General features: G+C 43.9%; 1 protein-coding gene across 6 annotated transcripts; it reads left to right on the top strand.

Annotated features, from left to right (window-relative positions):
* Positions 1 to 2,092: 2,092 nt before the first annotated feature.
* On the top strand, positions 2,093 to 18,938 carry LOC110490387 (serine/threonine-protein phosphatase 6 regulatory subunit 2). 6 transcript variants are annotated; one of them, XM_021563759.3, is made up of 23 exons: positions 2,093 to 2,486; positions 5,976 to 6,131; positions 7,028 to 7,282; positions 11,722 to 11,908; positions 11,996 to 12,133; positions 12,269 to 12,334; positions 12,446 to 12,672; positions 13,011 to 13,137; positions 13,437 to 13,589; positions 13,778 to 14,020; positions 14,598 to 14,662; positions 14,799 to 14,914; positions 15,042 to 15,127; positions 15,273 to 15,353; positions 15,435 to 15,532; positions 15,687 to 15,744; positions 15,845 to 15,972; positions 16,095 to 16,252; positions 16,387 to 16,531; positions 16,738 to 16,820; positions 16,968 to 17,142; positions 17,523 to 17,642; positions 17,970 to 18,938. In XM_021563759.3, the coding sequence occupies exons 3-23, from the start codon at positions 7,056 to 7,058 to the stop codon at positions 18,019 to 18,021; spliced, it is 2,733 nt and encodes a 910-aa protein (XP_021419434.3). In that variant the 5' UTR covers positions 2,093 to 2,486; positions 5,976 to 6,131; positions 7,028 to 7,055; the 3' UTR covers positions 18,022 to 18,938. The 6 variants fall into 6 exon arrangements, with proteins under 6 accessions (XP_021419434.3, XP_090056685.1, XP_021419433.3 ...); XM_090200559.1 differs by having other exon boundaries at positions 16,953 to 17,142; XM_021563758.3 differs by having other exon boundaries at positions 16,947 to 17,142.
* The last annotated feature ends 155 nt before the right edge of the window (positions 18,939 to 19,093 follow it).

Raw genomic sequence — 19,093 nt, 5'->3', positions numbered from 1 at the left:
GGTCCCAATGTATTGAAAACTGTAGCAGACAGACATAAAATTCCCCATGTATGCATCCAGGAGCTGGTGAATAAAACATTAAAAAAATCAACTGTTTATCTCAATCATAATGTAATAATGGAAATTATATTGTTTGATAAATCGACAGTCTCGACGGGGAACAGCAAAGATTTATAGTTTATTCCTCGTCTCTCTCTGAAGTCTTTGCGCCAAGAAAGGTCGACGGACCAAGATTCAAAGGTCAGATTAGGAAGGAAGAGGTGGTGTTTGTTCAGTTTTGTCTAGGACAGTGTCAACAATCCACATTGCACTCGTCATTACATCTGGTTGGCAAGGATGTAATGCATGGTTTGTGTCTGGAGTGTATGGTCGATGAAAAAGTGGAGCGTGTGTTGTTATATTGTTGTAATTATGTTGAAGAGAGGGAAAGATTGAAGTGTAGAGTCATTGAGGTTGGGCAGGTTTGGATGGATTTGGAAGGAATGGGAAAGGGTCTGTTAGAAGTTAGTAGGGCTCTTTTAAATGTTCTTAATAGTACAGTTAGGTAGGTGGATTTATGTTTATCGGTTTGCTTCCTTTATACATGCAGAGCTAATGTAGACTGTGATTGACCACACACTCCAGCACAGTAGGTGGCAGCATCCACCTTAAAGTTTGTGGTTTGAAAGTGGGTGGTTTGAGTAAAAAAAGAAGATCATGATGACAGACCTTTTTATACAGTTTCTTGACTGTGTCCAGCTCGCTAATACTCACAGAAATTCAAGCTAGACTGTCAGGGAGTATACACAAGTATATACTAGTATATACTAAAATTACTCAATATACACTGAACAAAAATATAAACGCAACATTTAATTTGTTGGACCCATGTTTCATGAGCTGAAATAAAAGATCCCAGAAATGTTCCATATGTACAAAAAGCAGACAAATGTTCCATATGCACAGGGTTGTCAAATTTTATGCACAAAATGTGTTTACATTCCTGTTAGTGAGCATCTCTCCTTTTCCAAGACAATCCATCCACCTGACAGTTGTGGCATATTAAGAATCTGATTAAACAGCATTCATTACACAGGTGCACCTTGTGCTGGGGACAATAAAAGGCCATTCTGAAATGTTAAGTTTTGTCACACAACACAATGCCACAGATGTCTCAAGTTTTGAGTGAGCATGCAATTGGTATGCTGACTGCAGGAATGTCCACCAGAGCTGTTGCCAGAGAATGTAATGTATCTACCATAAGCTGCCTCGAACTGGTTTTAGAGAATTTGGCAGTATGTCCAACTGGCTTCATAACCACAGACCACCTGTATTGCGTCGTGTGGGCGAGCGGTTTGCTGATGTCAACATTGTGAACAGAGTGCCCCATGGTGGCGGTGGGGTTATGCTATGAGCAGGCATAAGCATGATAATGCACAGCCCCATGTAGCAAGGATCTGTACATAAGCTGAAAATGTCCCAGTTCTTCCATGGCCTGCATACTCACCAGACATGTCACCCATTGAGCACGTTTGGGATGCTCTGGAGTGACTGTGTATCACGGGCACAGCGTGTCCCAGTTCCCGCCAATATCCACAACTTCGCACAGCCATTGAAGAAAATTATAGGACCACATTCCGCAAACCATAATCAACAGCCTGATCAACTTTATGTGAAGGAAATGTGTTGCGCTGCATGAGGCAAATGGTGGTCACACCAGATACTGACTGGTTTTCTAATCCACGCCCCTACCTTTTTAAAAAGTTATCTGTGACCAACAGATGCATATCTCTATTCCCAGTAATGTGAAATCCAATTAATTAATTAAAATTGATTGATTTGCTTGTATGAATTGTAACTCAGTAACATCTTTGAAATTGTTGCATTTTGTGTTTATATATTTGATCAGTATACTTTAAAATGACTAAAACCAAATCGAAACTGTGTCGAAATGATAATGGGCCTATTTTATACAGTTTATTGAATGTGTCCAGCTCCCTAATAATCACGGAAATTAAAGATAAACAGGGTGTATCGAAAATTAGAAAAACGATGGATAGAGGACTATATTTTGCAAATGTAGATGGTGAGGTACAGTAACATAACCAATTTTCAGTGAGGCCCCGGGGCAAAATGAGTTTGACACCCAGGCCATAGAAAAAGTCAATGTGCACTCCCCTGCGCGCCTCCGCGAGAATATTCGCCATTTTGTTTCGAAAATATGACCGAGTTTTTCCTGCTTTAGCTTGTAACAGGCTAGCTTTTGAATTTATGTACTGTAGAGGACATACATAGATATTACGCGTAATAATATTGAATATACAAGGCACACATGTGAGGCCTGTCCGTTGCCACGTCGCAAGAGAATAATATCCGTGTCACCAGGTTGACAGATACTTTGCTCATACTGCTCGTCAGCCTGAACCATCAAAACAAATCACATTTGGCTAGCTCGCTAACTAACGTTAGCCATACAGACGAGTGGATTGCAAACTTTGAACAACACGGTAAGTTTCTCGACCAACGTTGGCTAGCTAAAGCTGGTGAGTTATTTGTGCTTGGCGACTTAAAATACCTGGTTAAGCTATCAGTACCTAGTTAGCTGAAGAGGGTTAGCTAGCTTTTGCCAATTTAGCCAGCTAAAGTTATGCTAATGTTAACGTTAGCTGCTAGTTAATCGGACTCGGAGAGACACTAACGCCGACACCCAGCCCTTTAACCATCTGGCGACAAAGTTGATGTTAATTTGCTCAAGTCCTTGTGCTAAAGCTAGCTAAATTGTATGCTAACGATAAGTTAGCTAGGTTAGCTAACTATCTGGATAGCTAGCGGCTCAGGATTCTCTCCGCCTTTGACAGTCGAATCCATCTGGTTTAGCCAATCTACTTTGCTAACTGAATTAGGTTGCTTGCTAATGTGTCCTAACTAACGTTAATACTAGCTGACGTTAGCTGCTGCTGTTCAGACATTCGACGTTAGCAAGACCAAAAAGAGAAGTGAAGTTCGTTCAAGATCATGTCTTGGTTGCAAGAAATGCTAACTATCTAACATGTTACTTTTTGCATTCGTGAAGATATACTTGTTGCGGAAAATTCCACACCGTTGTAAAATTATAGTTGTCTAGAAACAAATCGACGGTCTTGGAATTTCTATCCATTGAACAAACAAACTCAACCCCGTTTCCAACTGCAGGGCACGGGTTTGGCACCGGCAGCTTTAGCTTATAAATAATCAATGTCAAATCTCCAAGTAGTGAATAGAAGTAACCAGCAAGTACTACTGTAGTGACTTGTGAAGTAAACAGAAATGTGAGCTTCCAACACTCAGCAGTTGATGTGCATTTCTTGCCAAGGCCACCAACATATCATTTTACAGTTGTACAGAACACATGTCCCTGCATTGTCAGACAAGGAGTGATAGTAGACCCTAAAGGGTTGTTCATCTTGCAACTGTTTTTTCAAAGAAATTATCGACACGGAAAAGTAGAATTGGTGGAGTGTTGAAGTGAATTAAATAATATAAAAATATGTTTACATGAGAAAATACTACAAATAATATACACTTTGACAACTGTAGCAATGATACATGTCCATTGGAGAGTGGGGGCAGGATAAGTATACTGCCTGCATCTAAGTAATGGAAATGGGAGAAAAGGCTGTGGCTGAGGTCCTTGATAGGCCTACAGACAAAACAAAATGGTCATGTTTGTAATAAAGCAATTATTCAAAACCAACCACATCTTGAATCCTAGGTATAAGGTGGCAACAAGAAAGAGCATCTTAAATGAGGCTCCCTGTTGCTACTTTTGTTAGCAACTCATGGAGAAGCACACCTGCAGGTGCTTAGCAGTGCAGCCAACTGAGACTGATAAGCGCCTAATTAGGAAATGGGAGAGCCTGGCTATGTCCCAATTATCTTCGATAGCCTCCTTTCCCTATCAACTCTCCTTCATAACCACCGATTGTAGTAGACTTTATAAGTTTCCACCCTTTTGCTTTTGCATATCTAATCAGTGGTCATGAAGGTGAGGAAACAAGGAAAGGAAGCCATCAAAGATTTGTGACAGCCTGCCCTCTGTTTGCTCTGTCTATGCTGCGTTCATGTGCTATCAGAGTTATCAGAAAATCCTAGTTCCGACTGGGAAGTTTGACTTAAACGACCGTCCAAGTCTGAATTACAAGTGGGGAAACTGAGAAAATGGTTGACTTTATTGACAACTACAACCTTATAAAGAAGCTTTATTGACCATATTGTCAATGTTAAGCAAGCTAGAAAACTTGTATTATTACCAACGTTAGCTAGCTTATCAAGCTAACTACAATCTTGTTGGTTGACGAATTGTTCCGATCAAAAAGCACATGAATGAAACGGTCGTATATCCGACATCAGAACTAGGAAATAGGAATGTCTGACAAGCGTGTGAACGAACGCTGCATTACTATGCTGCCCCATAAGCCACTTGCTTTGCTTAATGACATGCTACTGTTGGGTCATAGCATCCAGTTGATTGATCTTCAACCATTGCTCCTCTTTTCATCATTTACTCTATTAGCCAGTGGACTGTTTTGCTGAGGATGCCCCTGGTGAGTTCTATTTTAGATGAGAAGTCAAGTTTTAGCTTTTTCCTGTGTAGCATCCACAGGGGAGCACTCTAGGGGTTATTGTTGCACTAGTGTGCTTTTTGTAAATGTATGCCAGATGGACTCTCCTGCACGTGCAGGATTGTCCAAATAAGAGGAAAAAGTAGGAAACACTTTGATTTTCTTTTTCAGACCCATTCTTGTGTTGTGTGGGCGGCCAGTCGGTGTAATATTGCACCGGCCAGCACATTTGTCTTTTGTTGACTAAGCAAGTTGGTTTGATTTGGTCCCTTCCAACATATCTGAATAATGGTCTTGATAGGCTAGTTAGTGTGTTTATCATAGCAACCATGGCCAACAGATTTTTCAAAATTTTTCTAATTTCCTGTCTATAGTTGTGGTTGCCTAGACCTATAGCTAGGTTGTTCAGTGTGAAATGCTGACGTCAAGAACAGTGAAGTAGCTAGAGCTAACCACAACCTTTTCACATTAGTGACGTATGAGTGAGGGTCCAGGAAAGGGTAGTGTGCACTAGATGCATTTACTTTTGCATATCTTTTAAAGCATACAGATAATAATATTAAATGTAGTAGCTAGGCAGCTAACCCTGCTAGTCAGCCCATACATTAGACTTCAGACAAAGTACTCATGAATTTGACTGTAATTGGTAGCCTGTGCAAGCCTATAATCCATTTCAAAATGCTTATCTCATTTCATAAAGCATTTGCATAGACCTAACAAGACCCAAAGCATGCATCTGGGATTTTGTTTTAAGATTTTCCAGCCAGCATCTCTTAGTTGATGGTGTGCCTGTATTTCTGTGTGAGCCTCTCCATTGTTGGCCTGAATGCCATTCACTACTGTCTTCAAGTAATTAAGTTAGCTGAAGTTCTTTTATTGTTAGTGTTCTTGACGACACAACAATAAGCGTTGCACATTTCACCGTTGTTAGGCTAAGTTGAGTTGATATATAACGTTAGACTAGGCCTAGTTCTCTTTTTTTATAAGCCACAAGGCAAGTCGGGGCAGGCCGTTGGCACATCAGTTCATTGACTCATTCATAACTGAAAGCTAAGAATTCTATAGAAGCACGTTGACTTAGGTTCCGGCTGCCCACGGCTAAGATTTCTAAAGTCAAACCCCACTACAGCTTTCTCACTAGCAATCTACTAACTAGAAGGCTAGGTCATGATCTTATAACTAATGGCAGCCAGACAAACGTCTTTCTTGAAAAGCTCTGTTTAGAATCCTCTTTGTGATGTCGAGTAGTCTGAGTAAATCTGATGCAACACATGCATCTTGTTTAAAGATGACTATGCAAATACTGCTGCTGACTAATAATAGATGCCTTTGAGATCTGATGCAAGGTCCTATATGAATTGAATTATAATTTATTGTAACCCCCTTCTCTCTCAGGTTATGGTGTGTTGTGTACTAAGGATGCCTGTGTTCTAAGAGGAGACCCATGCTGATAAATGCCAGGTCTCGCCACGCTCTCTGCCGTCTGCACAAACACAAATGCCTGCCTGTCTGGGGGAGATCTGATTAAAGATACCCACATTTCTTCTACTGGTAAGCACAATTACTGGAGGTTACATCTCAAATTATATCTGTAATGAGTTTGTTGTTCATGTGTGGACAGAGCTAGTGACCATGTTGATGTTCCTGCCTCATTGTTTTCGTCCGTTTCTTTGTGTATTTCCCCAGTTACCCTCCCCACCGCATGAACCTCAGCTCTTTTAATCTCCCCTTTCTTCCTCTATAAAATATATTTTTTGATTTATTTTCATCTCAAAGTGACTCAAAAGCAAAAAAACAAACAAGCAAGCAATATCGTCATGAGTAGGCTAGCTATAGTTGTCTAGGTCAACCAATACATCATCATGAGTAGCCTAGCTATAGTTGGCTAGGTCAACCAATACATACATCATCACGAGTAGCCTAGCAATAGTTGGCTCGGTCAACTAATACATACATCACAGAGAGTAGCCTCGCTGTAGTTGGCTAGGTCAACTAATACATCATCATGAGTAGCCTAGCAATAGTTGGCTAGGTCAACCAATACATCACCATGAGTAGCTAGGTCAACCAATACATCATTATGAGTAGCCTAGCTATAGCTGGCTAGGTCAATTAATACATCACCATGAGTAGCCTAGCTTTAGTTGGCTAGGTCAACCAATAGAGGCCAAGTCTTTGAGTGTATGCATTCTTTAAAAATGGAGAGGGACAGTTCATTGCTTGCTCAGAAGAAGGTAGTCAGGGAGATGAAGTGTCTGGTGATGATCTTGTAGAGGGCTACATAACCACCAGAAATATGCAGCAAAACTCAATGTTAAAAAAACGAAATGGCTGATAATTATAATAAAATGAAAACCCATATTTAAAGGAGCTCTCTGCTTAGGCTGTTACTAGGGCGCCATGCCATCATTGCATCCCTCTCTCTCTGACTCTCTCCTTCCTTCTAGGGCTGTGTCCCCTGTCCAAGCATCCACCATGTTCTGGAAGTTTGACCTGCACACCACGTCCCACATCGACCAGCTGCTGGACCGGGAGGACGTGACGTTGCGGGAGCTCATGGAGGAGGATGATGTCCTGCAGGAGTGCAAGGCCCAGAACCGCCGGCTGCTGCTCTTCCTCTCCCAGGATCACTGCATGACAGAGCTGGTCAACCTCATCACCACAGAGCCCCCTGCTGACCTAGAGGAGAAGAGCCGCTTTAAGTGAGAAAGGGTCACCCGAGGGGGAAGAGGGATGGGCTGAATGTGGCTGCTCAACACACGTGTATACTATGTCATTATTGTAAGAACATTTGTGCTTAACAAAATATACTTTTAATGAAATAAATATTCAAATACACCCTATGCTTAAGCTATCACGGACTGACCTTTCCTCTAAAGACCAGTTGTGCAAAATGAAAGGGGCTTGTCCGTAACATGCTCTGACATGGCCTGGGTTCTATGCTCAGTGGATAAGTACCAACTGCCAAGTTTCAACCTAAGACCAGCATGCATACACTCTATTACATTCTTTGTTTTCCTGTGATTCTCAATGTCTAACACACCGAGATCCCTGTCTAGAGTGAAAGAGCTTGTTGCTGTGGGGTCTTTGCCTTGTCACTGAGAGGTTGGGAGTTCAAATCCAGTTATGTCTGCGGAGTTGTCATCTGCAGAGTTGGTTGAATGGCAGCTGTGATGATTAGAGGTAAAAGGGGCTGGAGCACCATGGCCACTTGATATTGAAATACAGATTTTGCCTAGAAAAACTAAAGCCTTGTTCATGTTGGGAGTTTGAAGTGACTCACATCATTTTTTTTTTTTTTTTGCATATCTGTTTCGAATCTGTTATTTTTCTCTTGCAGTGTGAATGTCCAAAAAGCACATGGAATCAGATATTTCAAGCCACATTTCAAACCACAGCTACAAATCCGACTCATGGCCATGCAACTTGTCTGAACAGTCAAATCTGATTTATTTACCCACAAGTGGTTTTTACTGTTATTTGGCATATCTTGTTGCTTGCTAGCTACTCCGCTACCACCTGTTCTTGTCAAAAATAACTAGCTTGTTAATTGTTTAGAAGTGAGTGAATGTGCTAGAAAGCTAGCTATTTGAGTGCCGTGGCTTGCTACAAAGGACTCATTTTGGAAGTTGTATCATGTTATCTTTGAGGCTTTAAAATTGTTATTTTAAGATTTCTAACATTCAAAGCATCTGGGATACGTCCATGGCCGAAGGTTGTGGTCACCTTAGCTTGCAACATAACTTTGAATGATAGGACGCACGAACACCATCACCAATCAATCTACACCACTGTGCACACACCCGTTGTTACTATTACAACACCACTGCGCACACACCCATCGTTATTAACTAGTGAGCTAATTACTGCTGTCTGAGCACACATAACCGATTTGGTCACTTCTAACGTTTGAACAGTCAGTATTCCAAAACTTCCAGCATTAAGGTCTGCAGTGCCCACTTTGGGGAAATAATCACTGCTATGAAGGTGGGGGTAGGGGGGGGGGGGTTATCCCATATGCTCATCACTCCCTTCCAACACCACTGTCCTCCAACCATTTGTGGCAGCACCTCCCCAATAACATGAATAAAACCAGCAAAGTTAGATTTGAACCCATAACCATCAGTGTGGGAAGAAAGGTTCTTACCCCAGAGCCATAGCACCTTCACAGTTCATACATGCCTCTGCATATGATTGATATTGACAATTGTGGAATCACAAACACAACCAGTTAGCTTTGAACCCACAACCATCAGTTTGAGGCAAGGTTCTTACTCCAGAGCCACTGAGTACTTCACTATATATGCTCTCTTCACACAGTTGAGGTTGAGTAGAACAAACAAGCACAGCAAGCTAGATTCAAACCTTTGACCCAATGCTTGAGGCAATGGTCTTACCTCATACTCCCCCAAAAATACACAGTTCTCTTCAAATATTTGATGTTGAGAATTGTTTAAACAAAAACACAGATTTGAACCCACAAGTTTAGATGTGAGGCCAGGTTTTTACCTCTCACCCACTGTCTCCTATATGGCAAATATATAAGTTGGAATTAAATAACATTGCGGGTTATATAATAGGCATTGTGGCTTTTAGAGGCAATATCGATTGAGCAGACATATTCAATTATTGCATCTCAGTGCAAGAGGCGTCACTACAGTCTCGAATCCAGGCTGCATCACATCCGGCTATGATTGGGAGTCCCATAGGGCGGCTCACAATTGGCCCAGCGTCATCCAGGTTTGGTCGGGGTAGGCCGTCATTGTAAATAAGAATTTGTTCTCAACTGACTTGCCCAGTTAAATAAAGGCTAAATACACTGCTCAAAAAAATAAAGGGAACAGTTAAACAACACAATGTAACTCCAAGTCAATCACACTTCTGTGAAATCAAACTGTCCACTTAGGAAGCAACACTGATTGACAAATTTCACATGCTGTTGTGCAAATGGAATAGACAACAGGTGGAAATTATAGACAATAAGTAAGACACCCCCAATAAAGGAGTGGTTCTGCAGGTGGTGACCACAGACCACTTCTCAGTTCCTATGCTTCCTGGCTGATGTTTTGGTCACTTTTGAATGCTGGCGGTGCTTTCACCCTAGTGGTAGCATGAGACGGAGTCTACAACCCACACAAGTGGCTCAGGTGGTGCAGCTCATCCAGGATGGCACATCAATGCGAGCTGTGGCAAGAAGGTTTGCTGTGTCTGTCAGCGTAGTGTCCAGAGCATGGAGGCGCTACCAGGAGACAGGCCAGTACATCAGGAGACGTGGAGGGGGCCGTAGGAGGGCAACAACCCAGCAGCAGGACCGCCGCTACCTCTGCCTTTGTGCAAGGAGGAGCACTGCCAGAGCCCTGCAAAATGACCTCCAGCAGGCCACAAATGTGCATGTGTCTGCTCAAACGGTCAGAAACAGACTCCATGAGGGTGGTATGAGGGCCCGATGTCCACAGGTGGGGGTTGGCTTACAGCCCAACACCGTGCAGGACGTTTGGCATTTGCCAGAGAACACCAAGATTGGCAAATAAGCCACTGGCGCCCTGTGCTCTTCACAGATGAAAGCAGGTTCACACTGAACACATGTGACAGACGTTACAGTCTGGAGACGCCGTGGAGAACGTTCTGCTGCCTGCAACATCCTCCAGCATGACCGGTTTGGCGGTGGGTCAGTCATGGTGTGGGGTGGCATTTCTTTGGGGGGCCGCACAGCCCTCCATGTGCTCGCCAGAGGTAGCCTGACTGCCATTAGGTACCGAGATGAGATCCTCAGACCCCTTGTGAGACCATATGCTGGTGCGATTGGCCCTGGGTTCCTCCTAATGCAAGACAATGCTAGACCTCATGTGGCTGGAGTGTGTCAGCAGTTCCTGCAAGAGGAAGGCATTGATGCTATGGACTGGCCCGCCCGTTCCCCAGACTTGAATCCAATTGAGCACATCTGGGACATCATGTCTCGCTCCATCCCCCAACGCCACGTTGCACCACAGACTGTCCAGGAGTTGGCGGATGCTTTAGTCCAGGTCTGGAAGGAAATCCCTCAGGAGACCATCCGCCACCTCATCAGGAGTATGCCCAGGCGTTGTAGGGAGGTCATACAGGCATGTGGAGGCCACACACACTACTGAGCCTCATTTTGACTTGTTTTAAGGACATTACATCAAAGTTGGATCAGCCTGTAGTGTGGGTTTCCACTTTAATTTTGAGTGACTCCAAATCCAGACCTCCATGGGTTGATAAATTTGATTTCCATTGATCATTTTTGTGTGATTTTGTTGTCAGCACATTCAACTATGTTAAAGGAAAAAGTATTTAATAAGAATATTTCATTCATTTAGATCTAGGACGTGTTATTTTAGTGTTCCCTTTATTTTTTTGAGCAGTGTATATATATATATATTTTTTTTACTGTGAATGGGATCTCTGCAAAAATGGGAACATTGCCTTTAAAAGCCACAATGCCTATAACTCGTAATTGGATTGAATCCTGAATTTAGTGGGAGCCAAGATATGTTTATGAAGGCTTTTAAGGTTGAAGACTGATAATTTACAGTAGAAACACTGTTTTGAACTCACAATGTCATGAACTGGGAACAGAACTACCAGTGCCATGGTAGATGCCTCTAAATTAGTTAATGTTTTTAGGTTGATCCTTCTAATGTAACAGAAGAGTACAACAGGTGGCGTTGGGTTTGAAACATGTCCAGAGATCAGAGATCCTATTACATTACTATTCTAATTCCTAATTGTATGCATGCCCTCTTGTGGACAACATCTTGCCCTCTAAAGTAGCTGACAAGACACAAAGAACACCAAATAGGCCCTGTTTCCCAAAAGCATCTTAATGCTGAGTTAGGATAGGATGCTATGGTTCTAACGAAGAACTTAGCCTTAAGATACTTTTGGGAAACTGGGCCCTGGTCATGACTGGGTCTATTAGCATAGCATACACAATATGGTCTTCAGTATACTCGGTCCAATAAACATTAATTCAGAATTGATGAGATGAGCGTTGTCAGAATATTTCCAAACATCGTAAAGGTTATATTTCAAGAATTAACACAGACTGTACACCTCCCTCCCACACAGCCGTTCCTTAGACTGTTTCTCCCCCTCTCATCCTGTTGTCCCCTCGCTACAGGTTCCCTAACATCGCCTGTGAGCTCTTGACATCAGATGTGTCCCTCATCAACGACAAGTTGGGCGGGGACGAGTCACTCCTGGAGACTCTCTACCACTTCCTGGAGCAGGACCCGCCCCTCAATCCGCTACTAGCCAGCTTCTTCAGCAAGACCATCGGCAACCTCATCGCTAGGAAAACAGAACAGGTAACCACAATGCCCAAGCAGTTATAAAGGTGGATATAGAAAGTGTAAGGACTACCTGGAGCTCACCAAATGTCTCTCTTGTGCCAGGTAATTTCCTTCCTGAGGAAAAAGGATGGCTTCATCGGCCTGGTGCTGAAACACATCGACGCCTCCGCCATGATGGACCTGCTGCTTCGCCTCATCAGCTGTGTGGAGCCTGCCCCCTTGAGACAGGAGGTCCTCAATGTAAGCTGCCACTGTCTGCCAGCCGTTCGTGTTCTCATAAATGTTGTTCAATTATAAATATAATTTCTTATTGACCTAGACGTCTTGTATTTCTCTCATTCATTCCCTGTCATTATTTTTCTTTCCTTATCTCAGTGGCTGAGTGAAGAGAAGCTTATTCAGAGACTCACAGAGCTCATCCACACAGGCAAAGATGAGGAAGTGAGTCATTGACCGTAAACTGATATTTTAGTATTCTCCTGGACAAGGCACGGCAGTTGATATTAATTATCTGGTCAGAAGTATGAATACTTTTTTATTTATTTTTTCCAGAGACAATCAAATGCGTCCCAGACGCTTTGTGACATCATCCGCCTTAGTCGAGACCAGGCCAATCAGATGCAGGAGAACGTCGAGGCCGACCCCTTATTGGCTGTTCTAGAGTCACAGGAGAGCGTAGCCGGGCTCCTGAAGACCATGTTTGAGGGGGAGAGGAGTGAGGCCTCCATTGTTAACGGAACTCAAGTGCTACTTACCTTACTGGAGACCAGGAGGTCCGGGTGAGTGGAACAACTGTTCTCTCTCCTCAAATAAACTCTCTCTCCCTCATATCTCTTTCCATTGCCTTGTCCAGAAACAACCTCTAGCCACTTGTGGAGATCTTAAAAGGATATGATAGATTTAAGCAATATGGTAATACATTCACCTTGCCTTCTGATAGGCTGTCTGGATTTATCACCACATTGCTTACACCTGACTAATCCTCTCAGATCTTCCAAATGCTTAAGGCAGGGGTAGGGGCTAGAGGTTGTTTCTGGACAGGGACCATCTCTCCAGCTATTTTAGCATGCAAACATCTTTTTCCTTATCCCTCCCTTGTTCTCTCTTTCCGTCCCAGGTTGGAGGGGCTGATGGATCTCTATTCTCAGGGATATGAAAGGTCTTACACTGTCAACAGCAGTATTCTACATGCCATTGAGCCCCATCTAAAGGACTTCCAGCAGCTTCTCCTGAACCCCCCCAAGGTAAGGATATACAGTAAGGCAGTATGGCTGATCAATTTACAGTGGTCAGTGGGTACTAAGCAAGAAAGACTCGGTCATGAAACATACAAATAATACTTTTTGTTAAAATGTTCTTATTTGATTATGTTGGAGGCCAACAGACTGCAGTAGAATTCAAACCATACTTTTATAAATAAGCTGTTCAGGGTGTTTACCTCAGCTCCAACCATTAACACACAATTGAATCAACTTGTTCAACACAGTTCTTCCTGTATACATTGGACTGTTGAGTAATTGAATTGAACATGGTGTATGTGTAGAAAAGTGCAATACTGACGACCGTTGGCCTTCTGGAGGAGCCGCTGGGGAACGCCCGCCTTCACGTGGCCCGGCTAGTGGCCGCCCTGCTGCAGACCAGCGCCCCCAGTGTCTGTCAGGAGCTCTGCAAGCTCACCACAATGGACCAGCTACTGGTGTGTCTGCACCGCCGGGTTTCATCAACTTGTCATTCTCTTACTCTTTCGCATTCATTCATATGTTCACGCTCTGGTACTTTCTTTTCTTTTATTCACTTCCTCTCCTTTCTGTCGTTCACACTCACATTCTTGTTCTGTCACCCACCATCGGTCACCACGGTTCTCTCGCTCTTTGCTCTCCACAGGACCTGTTCTTCAAGTACTCATGGAATAACTTCTTGCACTTCCAAGTGGAGCTGTGTGTGGCGTCCATCCTGAACCACTCTGTCCCAGAGGAGCGGCCCATCCCTGGCCTCCAGAACCACGAGGAAGAGAAGCCCCCAGCGGGCCCAGAGAACCAGGGGGAGGCAGTAGGTGAGGCTGAGGAGCCAGCCAAGGCCAGCGACCCGGTGGAGGAGACCACCCTTCACAACACCCTGGTGGCACATGTAGGTGGCTTGGTAGCTCTGCATTTATCTGTCTATGTGCAGTAATAGTCTGGTGTAAAACATAACATTTCATTTTCTTATGAGCCCTTCCCTACGATGTAAAATCAATCAATGTGCAGAGGTAGAGGCTATGTACATGAAGGCAGGATAAAGTGACTAGGCATCAAGATAGATGAGTCCAATAAAGAAGAGAGTAGCAGCAGCATATAATGTGTGAAAGTGTGTGAAGTGTGTATATATAGTCTAGAGCAGGGGTGTTCAACTCCCACCATATGAGGTCCAGAGCCTGCTGGTTCTTCTGTTCTACCTGATTATTAATTGCACCCAATCAGTTCCCACTTAGAGGGAAACAATGAAAAAACACAGTGGAACTGGTCCAGAGTTGAGTTTGAGGGGTCTAGTGAGTGTGTGTAGTCAGTGCAGATAGTTTGGGTACCATTAATTGATTATTTAGCAGTCTTATGGCTTGGGGATAGAAGCCGTCTCGGAGCCTGTTGGTCCGAGAACGTTATACATTATTATTCTGTTTTTATGTTGTCTCTGAATTTTTTATTTTTTTCTTCTATTTCCTCCCCAGCTCTTCCAGAAGTGTCGGTTGGTACAGAGGATCCTGGACGCCTGGGAGGAGAACGACCAAATACAGTAAGACATGTCAGACACTCAAATCCGGGGAACTGCTTTTAGTATTTTCCAGTATTGTTTCACTGCAATGGTGGTATCTAGCATGATAGTAGTGTCTGTTAGAGGTCATTAACCGGTGTGTGGTTTTGTCTCTCAGGGCGGAGGGCGGCGCTAGGAGAGGTAACATGGGTCACCTGACCAGGATGGCCAACATGGTGGTACAGAACCTAGAGAAAGGACCAGTCCAGTCCCAGATCAGTGACCTCATCAAAGGTATGTGTGTTTTGATGAGCTGCCAGATTACCACTTCTGTATTCATAAAAGAATAGCAAAGAATGTTCCACTGCCGGTTACTGTGCCTGGGTGAGTGCTCAGTTAGAACTGGACTGTGATATTGCAGAGTTGCCAGAGGACTGCAAAGGACGCTGGGAGAGCTTTGTGGATGAGACCCTGAGAGAGACCAACAGGAGAAACACAGTGGAACTGGTATCAACCATTCAGTCACCATCTCTGTCTCTCTCCAACACACAGACACCCTTTTTTTTCTTACTCAATCGCACAAGCATTCCCTTCTACACATTCTGTCTGTCATTTCCTCACTCTAATTCTCTGTCTGTCCTGTGTGTCCCAGGTGAGCACCCATAACCTGCACTCCTCCAGTGAAGATGATGATATGGAGAGTCCCTTCCCCAACGATCTGTCACTCCAACAGGTAGGAAGCCACAGCACCATGACGACACATTTGTCTGCACATGAGGAAAGATCATTATTTCATGTTCCCCCCGCTCCCCAGGCTTTCTCAGACTATCAGATCCAGCAGATGACTGCCAACTTTGTGGATCAGTTTGGGTTCAACGATGAGGAGTTCAGTGAGCATGATGAAAACATCAAGTGAGTTTAGTCATCCGTTCCACTATTCCTTCTCCAATAACCAGAAATCAGCTTTGAAACAGACTGTACAGCAGTTTGCTATGACAAAGACCTCTGGGGGGGCTAACAGCTGCTGTTTGCATTAAACGCTATTTTGTTTCCTTCCTTTCCTAAGTGCCACATTTGACCGGATTGCAGAAATAAACTTCAATCTAGATGCTGATGATAATAGTGTAAGTTGTTGTATTGTTCTGTAATGTCTACCAGCTTCAATGTGTGTGTAGTGAAAGTGAATTGTTTACATGCGTTTCCCTCTCCCTGTGTTGAATGCAGGCCAACGCTACTGCCTTTGAGGCCTGCTGTAAAGAGAGGATACGTCAGTTTGACGATGCTGAAGAGGAGGAGGACATTTGGGAGGAGAAGGAGATTAACTATGCAACACAAGTCAAATCCAGAACACGGTTGGTAAAAAGTCAAGATCCAAAAACAAAGTAGGGGATGTTATGCCAATGTGCAGCTCTCGCCCTCGATTTCTCTTTTTCTCATCAAACCGCTCTTCTTTCTCTCCGTGTGTGTGTGTCAGGTTTGGGGTGTCCCACACCTCAGAGAGCAGCTCCAGAAGCAGTCTGGAGAACGGGGGTCGGGAGCGGGACCGCGGGTCGGGCTCAGACGAGGACGACGACTCCAGACAGAGCGCCTCAGATCCAGGCAGCCTGAAGGAGAGCAAGGACAACACTCCCAGTACGCCTGGCAGTCAATCAGCTATTTGTAAACTATGCTTATTACCCATATTTACTCAATCAATTAGACAGTCATCATGAATGGTTTCCACTTTGCGAAAACCATTGTACACTTTTTCCTCTTACCATGTGAAGGTCCAAGCTGGACAGCGAGTTTCGGGGAAGCTGGGGGTAACTCGTCCTCTCCGGGTCCTGCAGGCTGGGATTCCCCAGGGGGGAGTGGAGGAGACAAACAGGAGGCAGGTTGGGCCAACTTCACGGAGTTCCAACCTTTCAGCAGGTGGGAACCAAACACTCTCCATACAATTTTATATACATTTGATGTTAGTGTCTGGGATATTGTAACTTGTCAATTTATCAAACTGTTTTTATTAAGACCTTTTTTAAATCACCAACATAAGACCTTGTTGTTTACTTCATTGCGTTACATACCAAGTGGTGTGTTGTCTGTTCTCTGTACCTGAAGCTTACCTCCTCTCCCTGCAGCCCAGAGGTTGGCCCCAGATGCAGCTCTCCCGTAGGCAGCAGTGACGCAGACAAACAAGTCAAACCGGGTCCGGACAAGAGTGGTGAGTGTGGGATGAAGGGAGGTTTCAGCCACCTGACATTTGGCTTAGCTCCCCCTTGTGGAGACGGTCATTATTGCATTTGAGAACAATAACTTTTTACAAGTCTTTCATTACTTAACACACAAGCCAAAGGGATTGTGTGTCCAGGTGCGAGCCCCTCTCCCGGTGGTGAGTGGCCGGTGGGTGAAGGTAGGAAGGCTCCCCTCGTAGCCTCAGATAGCAGCTCCTCCGGGGGCTCCGACAGCGAGGAGGACGACAAGACTGCCGCCGCCGCAAAGGAAACCACCAGCTCGCGTGCCAACAAGAAAGCAGAAGTCAAAAGGTTGGTTTAACATGAGGAACAGACTCGTCATACTCACACAGTCAATGCTAAATCATTTTCTGTTGAAGTCCACTCAAGCCTTAGTACCCATGTAAATAAACATCTATATTTGAAACATAACTACCACATTGAAGTAATTATACACTGGACTTGAACTGAAATGACTGGATTCAGAGTTTGGAAATCCAGGGAGCTTCCCATGAGCTATGAATGTGCTTTACTGAAGAGGAAGAATCACTAACATTGTAAATATGAGTTCAAGTGGTTAAACTACCAAAATACAGTTCAACAAACACTCTTCACATGTTTATTTTCTACACACACTTCTGTTGATCACTGACTAACAAGCAAAAAAAACTAACTTTTTCTCTGTGCTACAGTGAGAACCCCATCCCTCTGGAAAAACTGTCCCTCACAGACGCCCCCAAGTCCCCCCCAAAGGCACAGCTTGCAGCAGACACACCGCCAGCCTCGACCCCCATCCCTCAGACAGACAACAAGTAGGTGCCAGCTCGTGTGTGTACAAATAATGCATGCTTGCACGTAGAGATCCCAGGCAGATCAGGGCTAAAAATATTCTAGTTTCCTTTTCCTAACAGCCAGAGCCAAGCCACACATCTGGACGTTGAACAATAGCATTGCTAGTTGCCAGCGTTGTGAGCCTGTAGAAGTATTTACCGTGAACTCTAGCCTGCCAGAGGAGGAGGAGAGGTGGTCTGCAATGTTGGATTATGTTATCACCCTCTCACTTTGTCTCCATCTCCCTCACTTTCTTAAATCGCTTCTCTCTTTACCCTCTCTTCTCCCCCCCCCCCCCCGCCCTCCAGAGAGGATCCACCCCAGTGCCCAGAGATGCCAGCAGTCAACGGGCCTGTCTGAGGGGCAGACGGTCCTAAACCCCAGACTGGTGTGACAGACTGTGCCATTTCCAGGGAGACCACCCTCTCCCAAATAACCTCACTGCAACCTACAGTGTTTTAATGAATCACGCTGCCATGTTATTGGACCTGGACACTGCCAATCAGCACCAATAATGAGGCGGGACGTGTAAAAGCAACCAATAGGCAGAACAGTGTAGAGGAAATTGTCTTCAAAGCCTTTTCTGATGTTGCTCATAAGTACGTGTGGTTTTAATGTAGCAGTGATCTTTTAAACAACCGAAATCCGAAAGGAGTATAAAGTTTTTTTCTGAAGGATTTGTTCTCATACTCTTTTCACAAACGGTTGGACCTGAGTGGTAAGGAGCGGATAGCACAGGTTAACTTAACAAAATGATGCCTCAACAATAAATACCTTTCTGAAATATTTTTCTCCTTGAGAGCTTAAAAGGCACTTATGCAGCCTGTACATTATAGGACAATGTTATGTTCTACCCTCAGCTCTGTTGGCCATCTTGTCTGTCTCTCAGATCAAGATTTTTTACCAAACCTACTCTTTATTCTTGTACCTCACTAGTTCTCTGAATGTTTTAAAGTGTCCAAGGAAAAGGAACACACAGTTCTATAATCTTCTGCTCATGTGCAATAATGACAATTAGCCATTTTATTTAAATCAACTTTGTGTTGTCGAAAGGAAGACTCATTCGGTATAGTTATGGGCCAACTAATTTGGATATAAACTAAACTCGAGGTTTTGATTTGTCTTGTGTTATTGCATGTATAACCGGTTCTCCGTTGACCTAGCTCGTGAGCTGAGACCTGATTGTAATTGACTGTTATTGCTATCCCCCTTAAAATCAACAAAACATGATCTACCTATATTCAAATATCTACATTTTAAAGTAATTTTACAAGCAATCTTGAGATTACCGTGTGTTAATGTTCCGTTTTTCCTAAACCCTTACAGGGCAGGAACTGCCTTTGCACCAGATAGGGGTGAAGCGGTCTTCTTGTGAAGGTCAGCGTTGGGTTCTGCTAAATACTTCATCTCTCTAGTGCAGGGGTACTCCGGG

Source organism: Oncorhynchus mykiss, chromosome 15 (genome assembly GCF_057628025.1).
Source record: "Oncorhynchus mykiss isolate SJ-2025 chromosome 15, ASM5762802v1, whole genome shotgun sequence".
NCBI classification, from domain to species: domain Eukaryota; kingdom Metazoa; phylum Chordata; class Actinopteri; order Salmoniformes; family Salmonidae; genus Oncorhynchus; species Oncorhynchus mykiss.
This window is presented reverse-complemented; position numbering and strand designations above follow the sequence as displayed.

Coding starts and splice junctions, on each gene's coding strand:
- LOC110490387 (XM_021563755.3), top strand. CDS start 7,056: ATGTTCTGGAAGTTTGACCTGCACACCACGTCCCACATCGACCAGCTG. Junction 11,909..11,995: donor TCGCTAGGAAAACAGAACAG/GTAACCACAATG, acceptor CTCTTGTGCCAG/GTAATTTCCTTCCTGAGGAA. Junction 15,973..16,094: donor CAAGTCAAATCCAGAACACG/GTTGGTAAAAAG, acceptor TGTGTGTGTCAG/GTTTGGGGTGTCCCACACCT.